Genomic DNA, 22,769 nt, shown 5'->3' with positions numbered 1-22,769 from the left:
AATTTTCCACTATTATCTCTGTTATTGCCATATATAAGAAACCATATCTAGGCCAGTATAAGCCAGTATTCACTCTTAATCCTATGCCTCAAGCCATTTGGTGCTTTAAATAGGTTAAAGGGTGGATTAACTTTTTTCAGATAATACAATTTTGTTAAAATTTAAATATAGAAATAAGGTTCAGATTTTGGTCAGACAATTAGCTGAATCTTATGTGGAGGATTGTTGGATACTCGGCACATATAAAAATTGCATCCTGTGCATTTATAGTTTGTTGTTCTTAATGTCTATTTACATTGCTGTAGCAAACACACCATGTTCTAAGAGGCAGATTTATCAAAATGTGAGATTAGCGCTTACCGCAGAAAAACTCACCCACTTTCTATTCATTTCTACGGCATTTTTAAAAGTGTATTTATCAGTGGGTGAACGTTCAACATTTGATTAATGCACTTTTAAAAATCCCATAGTGCAAGCTAAATGGCCATTACTTAGTTTAACGAATTTAGCATAAACCAAAGTGTAATACACTGTATTCTGTTAAAACTAAACTGTAATACAAAATGATCATACCAAGTGATGACTTACTGTGCAAGTGACTTACTGTGCAAGTGAAGGATAATCACTTGATCAGGACATCAAGGCACGTGGGCATCAGAACCCCTATTGAAAGTTGCCCCAAGTACATATGACAATCCAGGATAGATGCTGAAGACCACATCTTTAACAACATTGAAATCAAACTGACAAATTACAAACTATTGAATAAACATTGATCTGGACAATCAATACTCACCAGGAATGGTTGCCTACTCCACTGAAGTGAATGGGCAACCTCAGATTATTCAAAAGATCTTTTAAATTATTTGTCTGCTTTATGAAAATAAAGGATATTCGTTAACATAAGTGGATTCACTGTTCTGTGTCCATGTTTACAGACAACCTTTTTTACCTTTCTAGAATGAGTACCAAATGTAGTGAAAGTATCACTGGGATTGGGATTTGGAGGTATAAGTCAATACCAATAGGCAACACATCTACCACCTTAAAAAAATTGTTTAAAAGAGCTTGGTTGTTACCCCTCAGCATTATCTCAGTACTGTTCAAAATACTTGTGTGAAGGTAATACCCTCAGCCCTCATGAATTGACTCTTAGGCAGGCCATGCTCGGTGGAAACTGTTGTACATTAGTATTATTGGTGTTATCATTAGGTTTCCTATATAAATCAGTGAGAATGACCCATCTGCAATAGTGACAGCTGCATTCAAAAAAATAATATTTTTTTAATTGGTTATGGTTTCCTTCCAAATAAAGAATATTACTTCCACCAAAAGATAATAATAGTAAATATTCAAAGAGTACATTGAGTTTTGTAAAATTAGATGAGATCCACTTCATGCATACAAATATTAGCATATAATGGAGGAACATTGGTTGGTAATGAAGGTAATAATGATCTTGAAATCTTAAAACATTAGACAATACTATTTGTAAAAGGTCAAACTAAAAAGTTATCTCAGCATTGTTTATCACCTTCCTCTGTCAAAGTTATTTTCTTATTCATTCTATGCCTTCCTAATGTGGAATGTAGGTTTAAAGACCTGTCCATTCTGCATAACCATATGTCATTGCCTTCACATTCTACATTGCATATCTTATTTTATATAATAATCCTGAATATTTTAATATTCAAATTTAAATGTTTTAATGGTATGTAAAGAAAGGTCAATGCCTGAAATTGAATAGTGGATCTTTTTCAGAAAGAGAATATAGATATTTGCAGCAAGTGTCTAATGGTGCAGGCTTTTTGTTGGATGGCTTAATTTAAACTGTATGGATTGTATTCCATCTCTCTACATCCAATAATTCCTTAATAGAAGCATATTGTGCAAATTTCTTCATGTGGTTTTATAGCCAACATTCTTCTGCCAAAAATCATAGGAGGAAGCATTGGCACCCCAACCATTATGTGTTGATTAGATCTAGATCATTGTTGGAATATCAGTATTATTTGCTTGAAAAAAATTGTATGAAAATGATAGACTAGTTTAAACATTTTAAGAAGGAGAATGATTGGCAGTGTCCCAGTCAAAATTATGTACGCTCACATGCACTTCCGATCCACATTGAAGTGCTAGAGCAAGTACAGGCATTTTGATGCATTTAAAACAACTGAGTGCATCACTAATGTGCATATATATATATATATATATATATATATATATATATATATATATATATATATATATATATATATATATATATATATATATATATACAGTACTAAAAGTTAATTTAATAATGACCTACCCCCAGAAATCATAGCCTTTCCTAAATGGAAGGATTTCCTAGATTTTATAGGTCTGATTACTTGGGGTTGGTCATCTTTAAATTAACTTTTAGTATGATTTAGACAGATTTAGACAGATTTAGACAGATTTAGATATTCTGAGACTTTTTGCAATTGGGCTTCTTTTTCATGGTGTTTGAAATATTTAGCTTACAGCAGCTCTCTACTTTGGAATTTCAGTAGTCTGAAATATGAATAGGGAGGGTTCTGAATGACTAACACTCCATCTGTACAATATATATATATATATATATATATATATATATATATATATATATATATATATATATATATATATATATTATATATTCATAATATAAATTCCTTTCCAAATCTGATTTGCCAAAACCAAGGCGGGAACTGTGTATCTGTTCTGCTGAACAATAATTAATGTATTCATTCTAATGACATTAATGAAAAAGGTGTGACACATACTGAAGCCTCCTCCCTTGTCCAAAGATGTCTATCTACAGTAGATATATATTGCACACAGATAAAGCAGTTACATCAGACTGCTGAATATTATTGGCTTCACAAATTGTATATATTGTAAAAAGTAGTATGAAACAGTTTGGGGAAAGCAGGATGATTCTTCTGCCACTAATATTCCTTTTGGCAGGTAAGCAAAATATCAATTTTTTTTCAGTATTTAATAAATAAATTTCATTTTATACTGTACAGGAAATCTAGGAAAAACTTTCAGAACACATATTCAAAAGCTTTAATATTCCATGTTCATTTAATTGTATTAAAGGGATGGTTCACTTTTAATTTAACTTTTACTATGTTCTAGAATGGTCAATTTTAAGGATCTTTTCAATTGGTCTTAATTTTTTCCTTTTTTATAGTGTTTGAATTATTTGCCTTCTTCTTTTGACTCCTTCCAGCTTTCAAATGGGGGTCACAGACCCCATCTAAAAACAAACCATTTATTGTCATTGCTACTTTTTTTATTACTGATCTTTCTATTCAGATCATCACCTATTCTTATTCCAGTCCCTTGTATAAATCAGTGTATGGTTGCTAGGTTAATTAAGACCCTAGCAACCAGATGGCTGAAATTGCAAACTGGAGAACTTCTAAATACAAAGTTAAATAACTCAAAACCACAAAAATTAAAAATTAAAACTAGTTGCAAATTGTCTCAGAATATCATGCTCTACGTCATACTCAAAGTTAATTTAAAGGTGAGCATCCCCTTTAATGAGTCTTTAACTTGGAGATTTTCTTCAACAATCAGAAAAACATGATCCATTAAATTAATAGTCAGGGAGTGTTTGTAAATAAATTAAGGAAATAATTGGCTGGTGCTGTTGGATTTCAGAAAAAATATATATACTGTATATGTGTGTGTGTTTGTTTCTGTGTAAATTGGTTAGATTTACTTTATTAATTTTCTCAACTATGATATTCTAGTGCTAGCATAGATATTGGCCATGGGGCCAGTGGAGCTTCTCATTTCAGTGGATAAGATGATGCCAGTTGACTACATTGCACAGAATCTTTAGGCCTCATGGAAAGTTGTAGGAACATTTCATCTAAAGTCTCCATTGGTGTAAATTGTTGTCAACTATTGTTTCCCTGAGAAAGTTCTAAGTTCTCTTGGCAAAAGAGTTTGATTCTGCACAGAAGCAAGTGTGGAGATTCCATGGTTGCCTTTGCATGAACTGTGTTTGTTGTTTGTTGACAAAAAAGAATACATTTAGGGCACACTGCCTAGTAAAAAAAAAACACTGTTTATTATAACATTACAAAACATCTTTGCTAGATTTCAAAAGTTTTGGAAAATTGAATTTAAAAAAATTCAAATCGTACAAATCGTCAAATCGTTCCGAAAACCGTTATTTGCATTGAACAAAAGTTTGCCTCTTAGTTGCTAAAGGAATTAGAGAAAAAAAATCAGGTTTCCTAGGATACAATTAATGATTCATTACAGAAAGTGTCCCTTCTGTAAGGGACTGCCATATTTGCCACATGCGCAGTTGGAGAAGTAGTCCTACCAAATGCACATGCGCCAAAAAGTTACGTGAATTGCCGAAGGGAAGGAAAGGGATCCGAAGAAGACAGAAGAGCAATCAAAAAAAGAATTACAGCTCCAGTAAATCAGTAGATATCATAATCACACCAAGGCAATCTGGCCAACATTATGTCAAAAACAACTTAATACCAATTGGCCATTGAGGACCCTAGGGGACACACATCCTAGAATGCCACCTGTCTAAATAATTCTCTATCCCTATCACCCTCTCTTGATCATACTGGTATATGGTATATGGTCTATGGGCATGCATCTGAATGTGGATCATGTTAAGCTGCTAACCAATGTCTGGTGCCTTTTCTGCTTTTTATATTTACTTTTTTTTAGACCTATCAGGATCAAGTAGCTCTTATGCTTGCCCTGTGTTTGGTTTTTCTCTCCTTTAACTGCCTGCTAGTTTTTCCACTATAATACAGGGATCAGCACGAGCATTGCATTATGTATACTACCATACTTGTGGTACACGTCATTCTGTGCTTTATTTTATACTTCTTACCAGAGTTAGATGAATGAATTGTGTCCCCAATATTAGCGCATTATACATGACACAGCCTGTGCATCTATATGCTCCTGGTTTAAAAGTATGGAAATTACTGGTGGATGGATTCACATATTTGGTATTTGATCACCAAACCTTGGTCAGCTTAGATTCCCAATTGTTGAACTTTCATCAGAGGCTAGCATTGACCAATTATTTAACACCGTTTTGCATGCCTGCTGGCTGCATGGGCCACACTGACATAATACATATTATCCTTATTGTGTTTTTGTATTACTTCCCCCTTTATTTTCAGCTATGATCTTCTCGCTATCTAATTCCAAGGCCAACTTTAGCGTGACTTTAATCAAATTTTCTGGATAGCCACTCTGTAGGAACTTTTGATCCATTGCCTTCAAATCTGTTTTTATTTTGCATAAATCACCATCTATTCTCACAACTTGCAACATTTGGGACTTCAGTAGAGTTAAGCAAATGCTTTGGATGGTGGTTGGTATAATGGAGAATTGTATTCCTGTCAGTGGACTTACCATATCATCAATGTAGCGATGGTAAAAAGCCCCAAAGCGTTTAGACATAGGATGTGCATAGATAAATCTGTTTTTATACTGATGCATACATGCACTAGTAGTAACATGTTGGAATATAGAAAGTTTATTAAATTTTCAATTACAGAGTGCTGGTCCTTACATCTTCCTTATAGATATATAGATAGATATATATATATATATATATATATTTATATATATATATATATATATATATATATATATATATATATATATGTGTGTATATATATATATATATATATATATATATAGATATATATATATTGATATATATATATATATATATATATATATATATATATATTGATATATATATATATCTCAATATATCAATATATATATATATATATATATATAGATATATATAGATATAGATAGATAGAGAGAGAGAGAGAGAGAGAGAGAGAGAGAGAGAGAGAGAGAGAGAGAGAGAGAGAGAGAGAGAGAGAGAGAGAGAGATAGATAGATAGATAGATAGATAGATAGATAGATAGATAGATAGATACAGGTATATAGATATATATATGTATAGATAATTTTTTCAACTGCTTTGTGTGCTACGTACTTGCACTAGAAGCTGCTGGTTTACATATACTAATGTACATACTAGTGTATGTGTGAGAATGATATATCATGGTAAGTACTTGTTAAATTTGGAGATATTAGGAAAAAGATAGATCTTACTTCCTAACATGTAATATGTGGGTTGAAGATTATTAAACCTGCACTTACCCTAACCCACTCTAACCCAACCCAAGACTGACCTGGTCCTTCTTGCAGTGATGATTTATATGCCAACAGCAGTCCTGTCCATTTCTGATCTCATTAGAGGGGATGGGGTTAAACATTAAGTACATCCTCAATGCTTTTATCTAGATGAAAAGGTAAATAGAGCTGGGCACTGAAAAAGTTTATTTAATTATCCAGTGCTACCACCCCTATATCAAAGTAGACCCTATGGCAGTTTGGTCTAACCTCAAGGTAAAAGGATATCTGCATTGATCCAACACACAGAAATTTTCTGTTTGGTGAGGATTATAATGTAATTTTCAAACAAACCTGAGAATTTTATTTTACTAATGGAGGATATTCAAGACACTTTATTCAGAGTAGGTGCCCCAGAAAATACACCAAAAGAGAAAACATTTTTTAGGATTTGGCAGTTGGTCTTAATGCACAATACTATAGTTGATGAAAACCAAACACAGAGCATAAACCAAGAAGCCCATACTAACTTTTAGAGTAGTTCCTTAAAGGAGAAGGAAAGCCCCAGGGCGCAAAACCCCTCCCCCCCTCCCGTGTATTGCCCCCCCTCCCTCCTCCCCCCTGGCCTACCCCTCCCGCTGGGCAAATGCCCCTAACTTGTTACTCACCCCTCTGCGCAGGTCCTGTCCACGGAGTTCACAGTCGCCATCTTCTCCCACGCGCGTCTTCTTCCTGCTCTGACCGGCGTCTTCTGGCGCATGCGCAGTAGGAACAGGTACCGGTACAGCTCTATTGCGCATGCGCCGAATGTCACGAAGTTTTCGTGTCTTCGTGACATTTGGCGCATGTGCAATAGAGCTGTACCGGTACCTGTTCCTACTGCGCATGCGCCAGAAGACGCCGGTCAGAGCAGGAAGAAGACGCGCGTGGGAGAAGATGGCGACTGTGAACTCCGTGGACAGGACCTGCGCAGAGGGGTGAGTAACAAGTTAGGGGCATTTGCCCAGGGGGACAGGTAGGCCAGGGGGGAGGAGGGAGGGGGGCAACACAGGGGAGGGGGGAGGGGTTTGCGCCCTGGGGCTTTCCTTCTCCTTTAAAAGTGAGAATATGGTATTGATTTACAGCCACAGGACATGGCCAATTTTGAGTCCCTAAGCCCACCATAAACTCCTATCATCTAAATGCTATAATGGCAAATGTTATACTATCTAGACACAATACGTCTTTATGTTAGCTTATTGCTTGTTAATTAGTCAAGAAAAAGTCACAAAGGTTTAGCTTTATGTAATTTAAGGACTAGGTGATAGTTGTGTCTGGTTTGTAAAATGACAGTTATAAATAAAATGTATTCTTATGGGAGCTATTATACACAAACAGAGAGCACAATAATATAGCAATACAACTTCCAAGTGTCCTAAAAAATAAACAGTTCATGACTGATTTATTTTTTTCTGTAATAATAACACAGTAAAATGTACTTAATGTAAACTATGATCACTTATCGGTGTTGATGGTCAAATATTTCTATTTGTTTTGTTTTTTTTACTTTTTTAGTGGCTTTTTGTTCCAAACATTGCACATAATAGATCCCATTCTTGAATTTTTTTCACCTCATTTTATTTGTTAAATTTTTGTGGAAATATAATACCCAAGTAAAATCTGTGTTGTAATGTAAGATTAGAATTATCCATGTTTATTTATTGTTTATATTGTAATTTTATCTTTATATGAAAGTTCACAGATTTGAAAGGAAAAGGTATGTTTCACAGTAAAATTCAGTAATCTGAGCTTAACTGATATTTGTAAAGGTAATTTATTTTACTATGTAGAGTATTTCACAATTCAACAGGTAAAGTGTACACATAAACACACATACTTTGAGGTATATTGATGATGAAACAATTGTTTATTTCAGTGTCCCCTGCTGAAAGTCAAGGTTTACTTGAGAATATCAAAAGTATTCTACAAAGACTGGAAAATATAATTAATGTTATGGCTAAACTTATAGCCACTAAGATGTCAAACCAAGAAACAACCGTCAGACCGACTACTAGAAAGCTTTGTATACCAACATCTACAACTCATTTTAAAAGTAAAAAGACACAATCTACAAAACGTAGGACATCCCAACAATTTGAGGAAAGAGGCCATTCTACACAAACCAGAAGCACAGAACAATATCACTCTTCTGTTATATTCAGTCATCAGAATTCCGCCAAACAAAGAGTCTCTTTTAGCACAGGATCCAACACTCAACCAGCGTCCATTAATATCAAAATACCTAATGATACAATCCAAACTCCTTCAACCAAACATTCTGATTATAGACCACCATCAGTATCAGAAAATAGTACAGAAAAATATACCTCTGCTGTGACTATAACACAAAAGAACTCTTCTAGCACTGGTTATAGCAGTCATTCAACATTCAACAGTTATTCTACACTTTCTTCTATTCATAAAACCAATCAAACATTTTCATTAAAAACTATGATATTCCAAAGTACTGAAGAAAATAAGCACTCAGAGCCCACCAGCAGAGCAGTATTGCCTAATGTTACCATACATGTTACTCACATGTCAAGAACTAGTAATAGAAACGCAGTCCCTTCTTATGCTAATTTGACCATCAGCCACCTGTTGTCAAATAGTACAGAAAGATCTTCAAGCACCAGCACTGGCTCCAGCAGTAGGTCAGCTTCCAACAGTTACTCTCCACCTTCTGCTACTCATGAAACCATAAGTAAACCAATTTTATTAACAACTGAGGAAAATAAGCATTCAGAACCAACTAGCAGATCAGAGATGTCTTACTTTGCCATTAATACCACCCATATGACATCAAATAGTAATAGAAGCACAGTCTCTTCTTATCCTACTGTGATCATCAACCACATGTCATCAAACAATACAGAGAGCTCTTCCAGTACTAGTTCAAGAAGCATGCCAACTTCCAACAACCACCCTCAACTTTCTTCTATTTATAAAACCATACATCAGCCATCTTCATTAAAAACGACAATGTTCAAAAGTACTGAAGAAAATAAGCATTCAGGACTAACTAGCAGAGCAGAACTGTCTTATTTTACCATGAATACCACCCATATGTCATCAAGTAGTAAAAGAAGCACAGTCCCTTCTTACCCTTCAGCGACTATCAGTCATCTGTTATCAAACAATATAGAAACTTCTTCAAGCATTGTTTCCAGTGACTCTCCACTTTCTGCTATTCATGAAACCATAAATCAGTCATCTGTATTAAAAACTGCAATATTCCAAATGACTGAAGAAAATAAGCATTCAGAGCCAACTAGCACAGCAGAAGTGTCTTACGTTACCTTGAATGTGACTCATATGTTATCAACTAATAACAGAAGCGAAATCTCTTCTTATCCTACTGTGACCATCAGTCACATGTCATCAAACAATACAGAGAGTTCTTCCAGTACTAGTTCAAGAAGCATGTCAACTTCCAACAACCACCCTCAACATTCTTCTATTCATAAAACCATACATCAGCCATTTTCATTAAAAACGACAATGTTCAAAAGTACTGAAGAAAATAAGCATTCAGGACTAACTAGCAGAGCAGAACTGTCTTATTTTACCATGAATACCACCCATATGTCATCAAGTAGTAAAAGAAGCACAGTCCCTTCTTACCCTTCAGCGACTATCAGTCATCTGTTATCAAACAATATAGAAACTTCTTCAAGCATTGTTTCCAGTGACTCTCCACTTTCTGCTATTCATGAAACCATAAATCAGTCATCTGTATTAAAAACTGCAATATTCCAAATGACTGAAGAAAATAAGCATTCAGAGCCAACTAGCACAGCAGAAGTGTCTTACGTTACCTTGAATGTGACTCATATGTTATCAACTAATAACAGAAGCGAAATCTCTTCTTATCCTACTGTGACCATCAGTCACATGTCATCAAACAATACAGAGAGTTCTTCCAGTACTAGTTCAAGAAGCATGCCAACTTCCAACAACCACCCTCAACTTTCTTCTATTTATAAAACCATACATCAGCCATCTTCATTAAAAACGACAATGTTCAAAAGTACTGAAGAAAATAAGCATTCAGGACTAACTAGCAGAGCAGAACTGTCTTATTTTACCATGAATACCACCCATATGTCATCAAGTAGCAAAAGAAGCACAGTCCCTTCTTACCCTTCAGCGACTATCAGTCATCTGTTATCAAACAATATAGAAACTTCTTCAAGCATTGTTTCCAGTGACTCTCCACTTTCTGCTATTCATGAAACCATAAATCAGTCATCTGTATTAAAAACTGCAATATTCCAAATGACTGAAGAAAATAAGCATTCAGAGCCAACTAGCACAGCAGAAGTGTCTTACGTTACCTTGAATGTGACTCATATGTTATCAACTAATAACAGAAGCGAAATCTCTTCTTATCCTACTGTGACCATCAGTCACATGTCATCAAACAATACAGAGAGTTCTTCCAGTACTAGTTCAAGAAGCATGTCAACTTCCAACAACCACCCTCAACATTCTTCTATTCATAAAACCATACATCAGCCATTTTCATTAAAAACGACAATGTTCAAAAGTACTGAAGAAAATAAGCATTCAGGACTAACTAGCAGAGCAGAACTGTCTTATTTTACCATGAATACCACCCATATGTCATCAAGTAGTAAAAGAAGCACAGTCCCTTCTTACCCTTCAGCGACTATCAGTCATCTGTTATCAAACAATATAGAAACTTCTTCAAGCATTGTTTCCAGTGACTCTCCACTTTCTGCTATTCATGAAACCATAAATCAGTCATCTGTATTAAAAACTGCAATATTCCAAATGACTGAAGAAAATAAGCATTCAGAGCCAACTAGCACAGCAGAAGTGTCTTACGTTACCTTGAATGTGACTCATATGTTATCAACTAATAACAGAAGCGAAATCTCTTCTTATCCTACTGTGACCATCAGTCACATGTCATCAAACAATACAGAGAGTTCTTCCAGTACTAGTTCAAGAAGCATGTCAACTTCCAACAACCACCCTCAACATTCTTCTATTCATAAAACCATACATCAGCCATTTTCATTAAAAACGACAATGTTCAAAAGTACTGAAGAAAATAAGCATTCAGGACTAACTAGCAGAGCAGAACTGTCTTATTTTACCATGAATACCACCCATATGTCATCAAGTAGTAAAAGAAGCACAGTCCCTTCTTACCCTTCAGTGACTATCAGTCATCTGTTATCAAACAATATAGAAACTTCTTCAAGCATTGTTTCCAGTGACTCTCCACTTTCTGCTATTCATGAAACCATAAATCAGTCATCTGTATTAAAAACTGCAATATTCCAAATGACTGAAGAAAATAAGCATTCAGAGCCAACTAGCACAGCAGAAGTGTCTTACGTTACCTTGAATGTGACTCATATGTTATCAACTAATAACAGAAGCGAAATTTCTTCTTATCCTACTGTCACCATCAGTCACATGTCATCAAACAATACAGAGAGCTCTTCCAGTACTAGTTCAAGAAGCATGCCAACTTCCAACAACCACCCCCAACATTCTTCTATTCATAAAACCATAAGTCAGCCATCTTCATTAACAACTACAATGTTCAAAAGTACTGAAGAAAATAAGCATTCAGGACGAACTAGCAGAGCAGAACTGTCTTATTTTACCATGAATACCACCCATATGTCATCAAGTAGTAATAGAAGCACAGTCCCTTCTTATCCTTCAGCGACTATCAGTCATCTGTTATCAAACAATATAGAAACTTCTTCAAGCATTGGTTCCAGTAACCCGTTGTCTTCTAACAGTTACTCTCCACTTTCTGCTATTCATGAAACCATAAGTCAGTCATCTGTATTAAAAACTGCAATATTCCAAATGACTGAAGAAAATAAGCATTCAGAGCCAACTAGCACAGCAGAAGTGTCTTACGTTACCTTGAATGTGACTCGTATGTTATCAACTAATAACAGAAGCGAAATTTCTTCTTATCCTACTGTCACCATCAGTCACATGTCATCAAACAATACAGAGAGCTCTTCCAGTACTAGTTCAAGAAGCATGCCAACTTCCAACAACCACCCTCAACATTCTTCTATTCATAAAACCATAAGTCAGCCATCTTCATTAACAACTACAATGTTCAAAAGTACTGAAGAAAATAAGCATTCAGGACTAACTAGCAGAGCAGAACTGTCTTATTTTACCATGAATACCACCCATATGTCATCAAGTAGTAATAGAAGCACAGTCCCTTCTTATCCTTCAGTGACTATCAGCCATCTGTTATCAAACAATATAGAAACTTCTTCAAGCATTGGTTCCAGTAACCCGTTGTCTTCGAACAGTTACTTTCCACTTTCTGCTATTCATGAAACCATAAATCAGTCATCTGTATTAAAAACTGCAATATTCCAAATGACTGAGGAAAACAGGCATTCAGAGCCAACTAGCACAGCAGAAGTGTCTTACGTTACCATGAATGCCACTCATGTGTCATTAACTAGTAACAGAAGTGCAATCACTTCTTATCCTACTGTGACCATCAGTCACATATCATCAGACAATACAGAGAGCTCTTACAGTACTAGTTCAAGTAGCATATCAACATCCAGCAACTACTCTCAACTTTCTACTCTTCACAAAACAATAAGTCAGCCATTTTCATTAAAAACAACAATATTCCAAAGTACTAAAGAAAAAAATCATTCAGAACTAACTAACAGAGCAGACACGTTTAATTTTACCATGAGTACTACTCATGTGTTATCAGTTACTAATAGAGATACAACCCCTTCTTATCCTATGGTAACCATCAACCATCTGTTTTCAAACAATACTGAGAACTCTTTGAGCACTGGTTTCAGAAGTCACTCATCTTCAAACAGTTACTCTCCAGTTTCTGCTATTCATAAAACCATTGGTCAAACATCATCATTAAAAACTATGATATTTCAAAGCACTGAAAAAAATAAGCATTTAAAACCAACCAGCATAGCAGAAATATCCTACTTTACCAGGAATGCCACCCATATGTCATCAACTATTCATAGAAATATGGACCCTTCTTATTCTACTGTACCTAAAAACCACCTGTCATCAAACAATACAGAAAGCATTTCCATGATTGGTTCAAGCAGTCAATCCACTTCAAACAGTTACTCTCCACTTTCTGCTATTAATGAAACTATAAGTCAGCCATTTTCATTTAAAAACATGATAGTCCAAAGTACTGAAGAAAATGAACCTTCAGGGGCAACCAACATAGCAAAAATGTCTTACTTTACAAGAAATGCCACTCAATTATCAATAACTAATAATACTGACTCGTATTATCCTACTGTAACCATCAGCCACCTGTTATCGAACAGTACAGAAAGCTCCTCCATAACTGATTCTATCAGTCAGTCTGCTTCCAACAGTTACTCTCCACTTTTTCCTATACTTAACACCAGTCAGCCAGCCTCATTAAAAACTATTATATTTCAAAGCACTGAAAAAAATAAACATTCAGAGCCAACCAGCATAAAAGAAATACCATTCTTTACCAGTAATGACACCTATATGTCTTCAACTTTTAATATGGACCCTTCTTATTCTACTGTAACCGTTAGCCACCTGTTATCAAACAGTACGGAGAGTTATTCCAGCACTGGTTTCAGTCAGCCAGCTTTCAATAGTTACTCTCCGCTTTCTGCTATTCATACAACCAAGCATCAACCATTTTCATTGCAAACTATTCTATTCCAAAGTTCTGAAGAAAATAAGCATTTAAAGCAAACCAGTAGAGCAGAAATATCTTCCTTTACCAAAAATGCCACTCATGTGTCATCATCAATTAATAGAAAAACAGTCTCTTCTTTTCCTGCTTTGACCATCAGCCACCTGTTATCGAGCAATATTGAGATTTCTTCTAACGCTGGTTATAGCAGTCAGACAACTTCCAATGCTTACTCTCCACTTTCTGCTATTCCTAAAACCATAAGTCAGCCATCTTTATTAAAAACTGTGATATCTCAAAGTACATTGGAGCATAAGCATTCACAGCCAACCAGCAAAGCAGAAATGTCCTATTTTACCAGGGACGCCAGTCATATGTCATCAACTAGTAGTAGAAACGCAGTTCCCTCTTATCCTACAGTGACAATCAGCCATCTGTTATCAAACAGTACAGAGAGCCCTTCCATTTTTGGTACTAGTCATCAGCCAGCTTCCAACAGTTACTCTTCACTTTCTACTATTCACAGAACCGTAATTCAGCCATCTTCATTAAAAACGACAATATTCCAAAATACTGAAGAAAATACACCTTCAGAGTCAACCACCAGGGCAGAACTGTCTTACATTACTAAGGTTGCCACTCGTATGCCATCAACTAATAACCTAACCATGGTCCCTTCATATTCAACTGTAACCATCAGCCAGCTCTTATTGAACAATACAGAGAGCTCTGCCAGCAGTGGTTCCAGCAGTCAACCAGCTTCCAACAGTTATCCTCCACTTTCTGCTATTCATAAATCCACAAGTCAGACATCTGTATTACAAACTATGATATTACAAAGTACTAAAGAAAATAAGCATTCAGAGCCAGCTAGCAGAGCAGAAATGTCCTACTTTACCATAAATGCCAATGATACAACATCAACTAGTAATCGAAACGCAGTCTCCTCTAAAGAGATCACAAATGACCCAACATCAACCGAAATCACAGAAAAATGGGACTCTGCTGTGACTGTTATTAACCTGTTATCAACCAAAATAAAGATCCTTGCAGGCACTGATTCCAGTAACAGTGAACCTTCTGCTATTAACACTATAAGTCAACACACTTCAACAAACACTGTAAAACATGTAAATACAGAAGAAAATAGCCAATCAGTAACAACAGAAAATGAAAAGGTATTAAAATCTACTGGATCCATCAGCCAGCCATTAACTAAGCATTCAGGGACATCACATTCTATAATCAGCCACAATTTATCTAAAAACACAATTCCTACCAACATAAAATCCAGTAGTTATACAACTTTTGGCAGTAACCAAGAACCTTCGTTTTCTACTGAGACCATAAAACAACCACTTTCTCCTAAAGATATTACATACAATAGTACTGAACAAAGCAAAAACATAGCATCAACAAAAAACACAAAAACATCTCACTCTTTTGTGACTATAAGCAATCAGTTACTAACAAACACATGGATCTCTTCTAGTGTCGAACCAAGTATTGAGTCAGCTTCTATCAGTTACATAGAAACTTTTCCTTCCACTGACACTGTAAGACAACCACTTTCAATCACAAGTGTGACACCACTCAGTAAAGAAGGAAATAAGGATTTGGCATCATTCAATACCACAGAAGAAGTCTACCCCACAACAATAAATTCTTTTTCATCATTTATGACTTCTGCTGAAACACTTCCCTCTGAGGTGAATAAGGGAGACCATTTAATTACTAGTTTAAATACCCCTTCCAAAACTGAATCCAGTAATCAATCAGTTTCTACCAGTAACACTTTAAATTCTACTAAGGCCACAAGCCAACCACCTTCAACCAAAAGTGTGACACCCCTGATTGGAGAAGGAAGCAACCATTCAATACCTTTCATTGGCTCAGAAACAACACTCCATGCAGTATCACTAAGTACAGATATTTTGTCTGCCATTTTTCACTCAACTACCTTTAGTACTATAATACCTTCTGCTACAACTAAGACCATAATCCAAACACTTTCCACCAATCATGTGACATCCCCAGATAAAAAAGAAACCAGTCATTTTGCACAAACTAATAATAAATTGCCTCTCTTTAACACAACTAGCAGTTATCTATTATCCACTAGCATAAATGTTGGACCTAGAAGTCAATCATCCTCTACCAGTATCATGGCACTTTCAAATACCTTTGAGGCTACAAGCCGATTGCCTTCAACCAAAATTGTTTCACTGACCAATAGAGAAGGAAAAAACTTTACATTACCTTCCAGTGGCACTGAAAGAACACACCCTGCTGTATCAGCCAGCCAACATTTTTTAACCAGAACAGTTAACTCTTCTGCAAATGGGACCATTATTCACTCAGTTCCAACCAGTAACACAGTACCTTTTCATACAGTTGGGGCCATAAACCAAACTGCTTCAGCCACAAGTGTGGCATCTCTTGGTACAAAAGAAAGCAAACATTCAAAATCAACCAGTAACACAGAAACACCTATGTTAAAGATAACTAACATTCACCTTTTACCCACTATCTTAACAATATCTTCCAGCAGTGGACTCCCAAGCCAATCAGCTTTCAAAAGTAACACAGCACTTATAAAAACTAACAAGACCACAAGGCAACTATCTGGTACAGATACAACAAACCCTATTGTATCATTTCACCATTTATCATCACCAACTACAAGGGTCTTTACCACTATTGGGACCAACACTTACTATGATTTGACTAGAAGCACAGTAGATTCTCATTCAGCCCAAATGCCTTCAACCAAAAGTATGTCATCCCGGGGTGAAAATGAAAGCAACCATTCAACCTATAAAACAAAACCAACTCCTTCTAAAGTGACCCTCAGCAATATGTTAACTGCTGGAATAACTAACTATTCCATCACTGGACCAAAGAGCGAATCAGCATCCACCGGTAACATCATTTCAAATATTACTGAGGCCACAAGCCAACAGTCCTCAACCAATAGTGTGACCTCACCCAGTTCAGAAGGAAGAAATTATTCAGAGCTAGCAAGTGAAACAGGAAAAACATACTCTACAGTACCAATTAACCAAGTTTTATCAGCAAGCACAAAAAAATCTTCTTCCATTGCAGCCAATACTCACTCAGTTTCTACCAATAACATTTTACTTTCAAATGCGACTGGTGACAAAAACCAAACATCCTTAACAAAAAGTATAACATCATCTGGTAAAAAAGGAAACTTCCATTCAGCAATCACCAATAATACTGAAACAAATCAATCTAAGGTGACTTACAATCAACTATTTTCCATTGGTAATATTATCTCTACCAGCACTGGACCAATAAGTCAACCTGCTTCCACCATAAGCATAGCACTTTTGAATACTACTGAGGCAACCAACCAACTTCACTTAACCACAAGAGTGACAACCCCCAATAATGAAGGAAACAAATATTCAGAACCAGCCAATACAGCAGATAAAACATACCCTACAGTACCAATTAGCAATGTTTTATTTATCAGCACAAGTAACTATTCTGCCATTGGTACCACTACTCACTCAGATTCCACCACTAGTATTTTACCTTCTCAAACTGTGGACAATAACCAAATAACTTTAACGAAAAAGGAAAACTACCATTCAGCAACAACTGAAAACAATAAAACAACTTACTCAGAGGTGATTTCCACTAGTATAGTTCTATCTGTTGGGTTCAGAAGTCAATCACCTTCTACCAGGAACATAAAACCTTTGAATACCACTAAACCAATAAGTCATTTGTCCTCAATCCCCAGTATGAATGGAAACAACCATTCAGAACTGACCAACAGAGCAGAAAAAACACATCCTACCGCATCCTACAGCACAAGCAACTCTTACACCAGTTGGACCACTACTTCCTCCACTTCCTCCAGTACCACAGTGTTGGTTCATGTAGCGGGGACCACAACCCAACCATCTTCAAGCAAAAGTTTGACATCCCCAGGTAAAAAAGTAATAATTTGGGAATAACCAATAACACAAAAATACTTGCTTCTAAGGTGACTAATAGTTGACTGCTCTCCACTAGCATACAGATGAAGCAGTCTTTACCTAGAGATTTGTCTCAGATTGTTCACCATATATCACTTTGTCATTCCATATAAGTAGATCATTATCCCACTTTTCTACATTTAAATGGATTGTATAAACTATTGTTGCATGGTACACCATGGTATGCCATATTCATAATGTGGGTTGAATGATGTCAAAGCTAGGATTACTATCCCTGTATCTCTTTTAGAAATGGACCCAGGAGTCAATTGGTTTTTAGTAATAATATAAGAAGTACTTTTAAATGCTACTGAGGCCACAAATTAACTGCCTTCAAAGTGAGACATCCACAAGCTGAAAAAAAATAATTATTCACCAATAGGACATGAACTCTAATAACTCTACTCTAATAAGCACTGCTGCCATAAGGGGGTACAGGGTCCAATAAAGAGCTTCATGAGGGTGTGGACCACCAAGAGATCTAAATTTGTAGGCAGGGTATGGGCAGATTGTGGGAGCATTCTGTACATAATGGGATCTGGTTAGGTGGGGATCGTGGTCAAGAGGAGGGCTGATGAAGAACCCAATAGCATGAAACACATATTCCATTTCTTACAACATATTAAGAATACACCATTGTTCACAGTTCTGAATGCGCAAGTGTTGATATAATAATTTTTTAAGTAACGTACAGTACACATTTTCCTACAATTCAATTGGGTAACAAAAATACACCATTCATTGTTTAGTTATAGAAAACATCTAACATGTAAATATTGATACATGAACATCTGAATAGAAATGTAACATTTATATTACCTTTTTCATTGTAGTTCCTTCCTCAAACATTGGACTTCCATTCTGGGCTATCATCCTGATTTGTTTAGCTGTCATACTTGTTGTAGGTTTATTGCTGACTGGATGCTTTTTGGTAAGTTATTCTTCCTTGTTCTGTTGCACTCCTTTATGTCTAATGTTCCCTATGCATTAGCCTCTAGTCCAATCTTTAGTTTTTGGGCAACAAAGGAGTTCTATAACATTTACTTAAAATTTAACATTTACTTAACATATTAATGGATTCCTTAAGAGTACAAATAAAAAGTAAAACTTCTGTTAAAACAAACAAATTACAAACTCTTAACAATTCCTGATATATAGGGCACAACTTCTGCTCAAAAGTTCATCCAAATATAGTTCTCTGGAGTATTCTAGCATTACCTTTATACTGCTGTTCTCAAGCTTTTAAACCTGATTAAACACCTATGTCATGCACCACAATTTCTTCTATACATTCCATAATTTTGGTCCTTCAGAACATCATTTAATATTTATGTTTCAAAACCTCTGCTAATAAAAACTGATGAGCATAGATTAAAAACCTTTAATATGTTAAGATCCCTTTCACCCTCCCCCCACTCCCCACATTCTTCACAAATTGTTTGACACCTCTGAAAAAATATATCTTATCTATATAATCATGTTGGTTTCTGAAAAATGCTTTCTTTTTAATACTAATACTATTCTTCCCATAATGATCTAGCATTTCCTCCAACTGCTGAAACTATTTGGCACCTGCAAAAACATAATTAAAAATAACTTCTCCTTTATATCACTAAATTCTTTATCCCTTCCTTATAAAAAAATCTAACATCATTATATACAAAGTGCAGATACTTAAGAAGTGTCAGACATTAGGGATCCTTACTAAAGGTGGCCATACATTGAAAGATCCGGTCATTTGGCAAGGTCACCAAACCAACAGATCATTCCCCAATATCCCCATCTTGAGGTGCATGGTATAGAGCGGGTCAAAACGATGGGCATTGGAGTGAGATCCATATAACTGAGCTGATGCGGTCCTCAACCTAATGATATTTTTAAACCTGTCTGATAACCATCTGCCCAATTTTTGGCCAAATATAGGTTAGGCAGATATTGATCAAACTACAATAAATATTGTCCTTGCCACAACAGTATTTTTAACCTGCCCACTCAACATCTGCGCAATATTGAGCCAGCTATTGGTTGAGCAGTCCTGTTGGAAGGCCTCATACATTAGCAGATAAGCTTCTGAATGAACCAGCCAAGCCATCAGCTAAAATCAGCCTGTGTATGATGAATAGCCCAAATATACTTATTTAAACTTGCATGTTCCCACTATTCAAATTACTTTCTTCTTCTGAAATCTTGAATTCTGACTGCACTGACCCGGCCTGCCTGACTAAGTTTTCCTTGTACTGTGACCTTCTGCCCAAAGACTTTGCTCAACGATCGTGCCCCTCTGCTCATCCAGAACCTTTGCTTGGCTCCTTTCTTAATAAGACCTGGCGGCATCCGATTAGCCGAGGGCTCCTACCGAGGTGAAAGGCGGCTTTTAAAGGCAGAAGCAAGAGCTGAGACCAGGGAGCTTAGCATTGGTTCTGGATTCTGGGTGCCGATTTGTGACAGTGCCATGTATACTCTGTGACTATGTTCCAAGAATCTTGCAGTAATTGTCACTTGGTAATTATGTAGTAGGATTGTCCTGATACTAAATAATAATAACTAATGTATATGATAAGCTTTAATAATAGTAATCATTCTTGACTTATTGTTTTTTATTTTCTTCATTAGATTGCTTTTTTCAGAAGAAGAAGACATAGACGTCACGGAATTTATCATGTGACTGAATTCTAAATTTTATGGACCTGCAACTATTTGGATTAAACTGACTTTCTCTGAATGTATTCAAATTGTGTCTATAATTCAACGCAACATCTGTTGCATGAAATACTGATATGTAACACAACTATGGAGATAAAGGACAATTTATGGTTGCAAAGGACTATAACCATCAGTATTACTGTGTCAATATGTCTTCAGTTCAATAGTAATTTATACAGTATATATATATATATATATATATATATATATATATATATATATATACAGTATATATGCACTTTTAATGCAGCTTCATTTACTAATTACTGCAAAGGCCATTGGCAGTTTAGAAGCATAACTCTGACCGGTCAGTATTGTGCTTTAGAGCAAAAGTTTGTTGATGGCATTAGCAACCGATATTAGTAAAGTTTTGCAAATTATAGAATTACAGTCTGGACATTCATATTAACTGATACTAATAGAACATTTCATAGCATGTACCAGCACCCATGCCATCAGCATTTGAGGGTAATTATGAAAAGCCCCATCCCTATTACAATACAGATATATATAAAAAATGTATTCTTAAAAAAACAATGAAATGGATTAAAAAATCATTAACAGAAAAACTGTCTCTTATGTGTTCAAATTATGTTAGTTTTGCAACAGAAAACTTAGTTTTAAATCTAATTATTTCCAATGGCCAATAAGGCTAATTTAGAGCTAACACAACTGCATCCTTTAAGCAACATATGTGTAATTCCAAGAACAAGCAACACTAGAGCCCACATCTGCCCATTCAAATATAATATGCATATCAGGATAGAATTTTTCTCCATTTAACATCAACTTAAAAGACATTTGTATTCCAGTGACATGTTGTAGTTTTGGTATATGTCTGGCAATCCGAATTATCAATGGCAATTCTCTCTTTTACATTTTGAGTTAATCTATTCACCTTTACACCTCATCACCTTCAAGTTTCTCAAAATGTCATGAAAATAAAAAAGGCAAGATTTGCTGTAGCTGTGAGTAGTTCCTTAGCAGAGATGGTTATTTTTCAATGAAAACTGCGTAAATCATCACAGATTATTGAACCTGGAAAGAGCTACCATGTTGCGCTGTGTATTAAAATGGATAGATATTCAGTTTCACCAAGCTCTCAGTATGATTTAGCTGCTCAGTTCTCGTGTATAGAGGGAGATACTAGTATCCTTTCCAAGTATTGTGTGGATACCAACCAGTGAACAGTCAGCTACCATTTTAATTGCATTGTGAGTTATATGTGCAGCACAATACAATTTTAACTAGAGTTATGTATAAATAATGTATTTTCCTTTTTCCTTTTAATAACTCAAAACTTGGCATTAGTATTACCATCAGTATGGTCTGATAACAAATCTGCACTTTGGACTGTGTAATTAGAAAAGAAGAAAGTCCATGGGATTTTATATACCATCCCATATGATAAAATATCTAACAATTTAACCGCATAAGTGCTGATATTCATAATATCCACAATGCAAAGGAATCGGATGCTAATTTTCTGGTTATGGCAGCCTTACTTTGGTAAGCATGTACATGTATTATTGTGTATTATTGTAAAATGACTATAATATATCTGCTGTGCAGTCCATAACTGTTTTTTTTATCAATAAAAGACAAATAATTTATAATAATAATTTAAATAAAAAGTATGAGTGTGACTTGAACATTTAGCAGTGATAGCAGCTTCACAATATGGCTCACAAGCAACATGTTGCTCACCAAAGCCTTTGATGTTGCTCCTAGTGGCCTCAAAGCAGATGTTTATTTTTGCACTTCTGACTTGGAGGCAAGTTTGGGAAGCATAAAGACCATTTACAGCATTTATCTGGCACCTCTTGGGAACTTTTTTCATGCTGGTGTATATTTAAATGTGGCTCACAGGTAGAAAAGGTTGGGGACATCTGGTCTATATTATCTGATTTCCCTTTGTGTTCTAGACTACTCTGTGTTTTACACATTCGTCACCCCTTACTTAAAAAATGTAGCCATTACATTTATGAAAGGAAACTCATTATTCATTTTTTTTTCTGTTATCAGACTGCTCTGGCATGAACGTGATCCAATACAAAACACTGAAATAAAAAGCTTTCAGGTCTGATCATTTACACATTTTAGATGACGTTTAAAACAGTTTATAGCATTTACAGGTCAATTATTTGTTTTTCCTT

At 35.5% G+C, this 22,769-nt stretch overlaps 1 protein-coding gene across 1 annotated transcript; it reads left to right on the top strand.

The window, feature by feature from the left end:
* Nucleotides 1-2,887: 2,887 nt before the first annotated feature.
* Nucleotides 2,888-20,805, top strand: LOC121397305 (serine-rich adhesin for platelets-like). Its single transcript, XM_041573919.1, has 5 exons — nt 2,888-2,970; nt 8,078-17,556; nt 17,673-17,863; nt 18,744-18,841; nt 20,524-20,805. The coding sequence occupies exons 1-5, from the start codon at nt 2,913-2,915 to the stop codon at nt 20,550-20,552; spliced, it is 9,855 nt and encodes a 3,284-aa protein (XP_041429853.1). The 5' UTR covers nt 2,888-2,912; the 3' UTR covers nt 20,553-20,805.
* Nucleotides 20,806-22,769: the final 1,964 nt, after the last annotated feature.

Source organism: Xenopus laevis, chromosome 8L, assembly GCF_017654675.1.
Source record: "Xenopus laevis strain J_2021 chromosome 8L, Xenopus_laevis_v10.1, whole genome shotgun sequence".
Lineage (NCBI taxonomy): Eukaryota > Metazoa > Chordata > Amphibia > Anura > Pipidae > Xenopus > Xenopus laevis.
This window is presented reverse-complemented; position numbering and strand designations above follow the sequence as displayed.

Bases quoted from the DNA above. Each gene is read 5' to 3' on its own strand.
- LOC121397305 (XM_041573919.1), top strand. From the start codon at position 2,913: ATGAAACAGTTTGGGGAAAGCAGGATGATTCTTCTGCCACTAATATTC. The intron at 2,971-8,077 runs GTAAGCAAAATA...TGTTTATTTCAG, and splicing joins ACTAATATTCCTTTTGGCAG to TGTCCCCTGCTGAAAGTCAA. The intron at 18,842-20,523 runs GTAAGTTATTCT...TTTCTTCATTAG, and splicing joins TGCTGACTGGATGCTTTTTG to ATTGCTTTTTTCAGAAGAAG.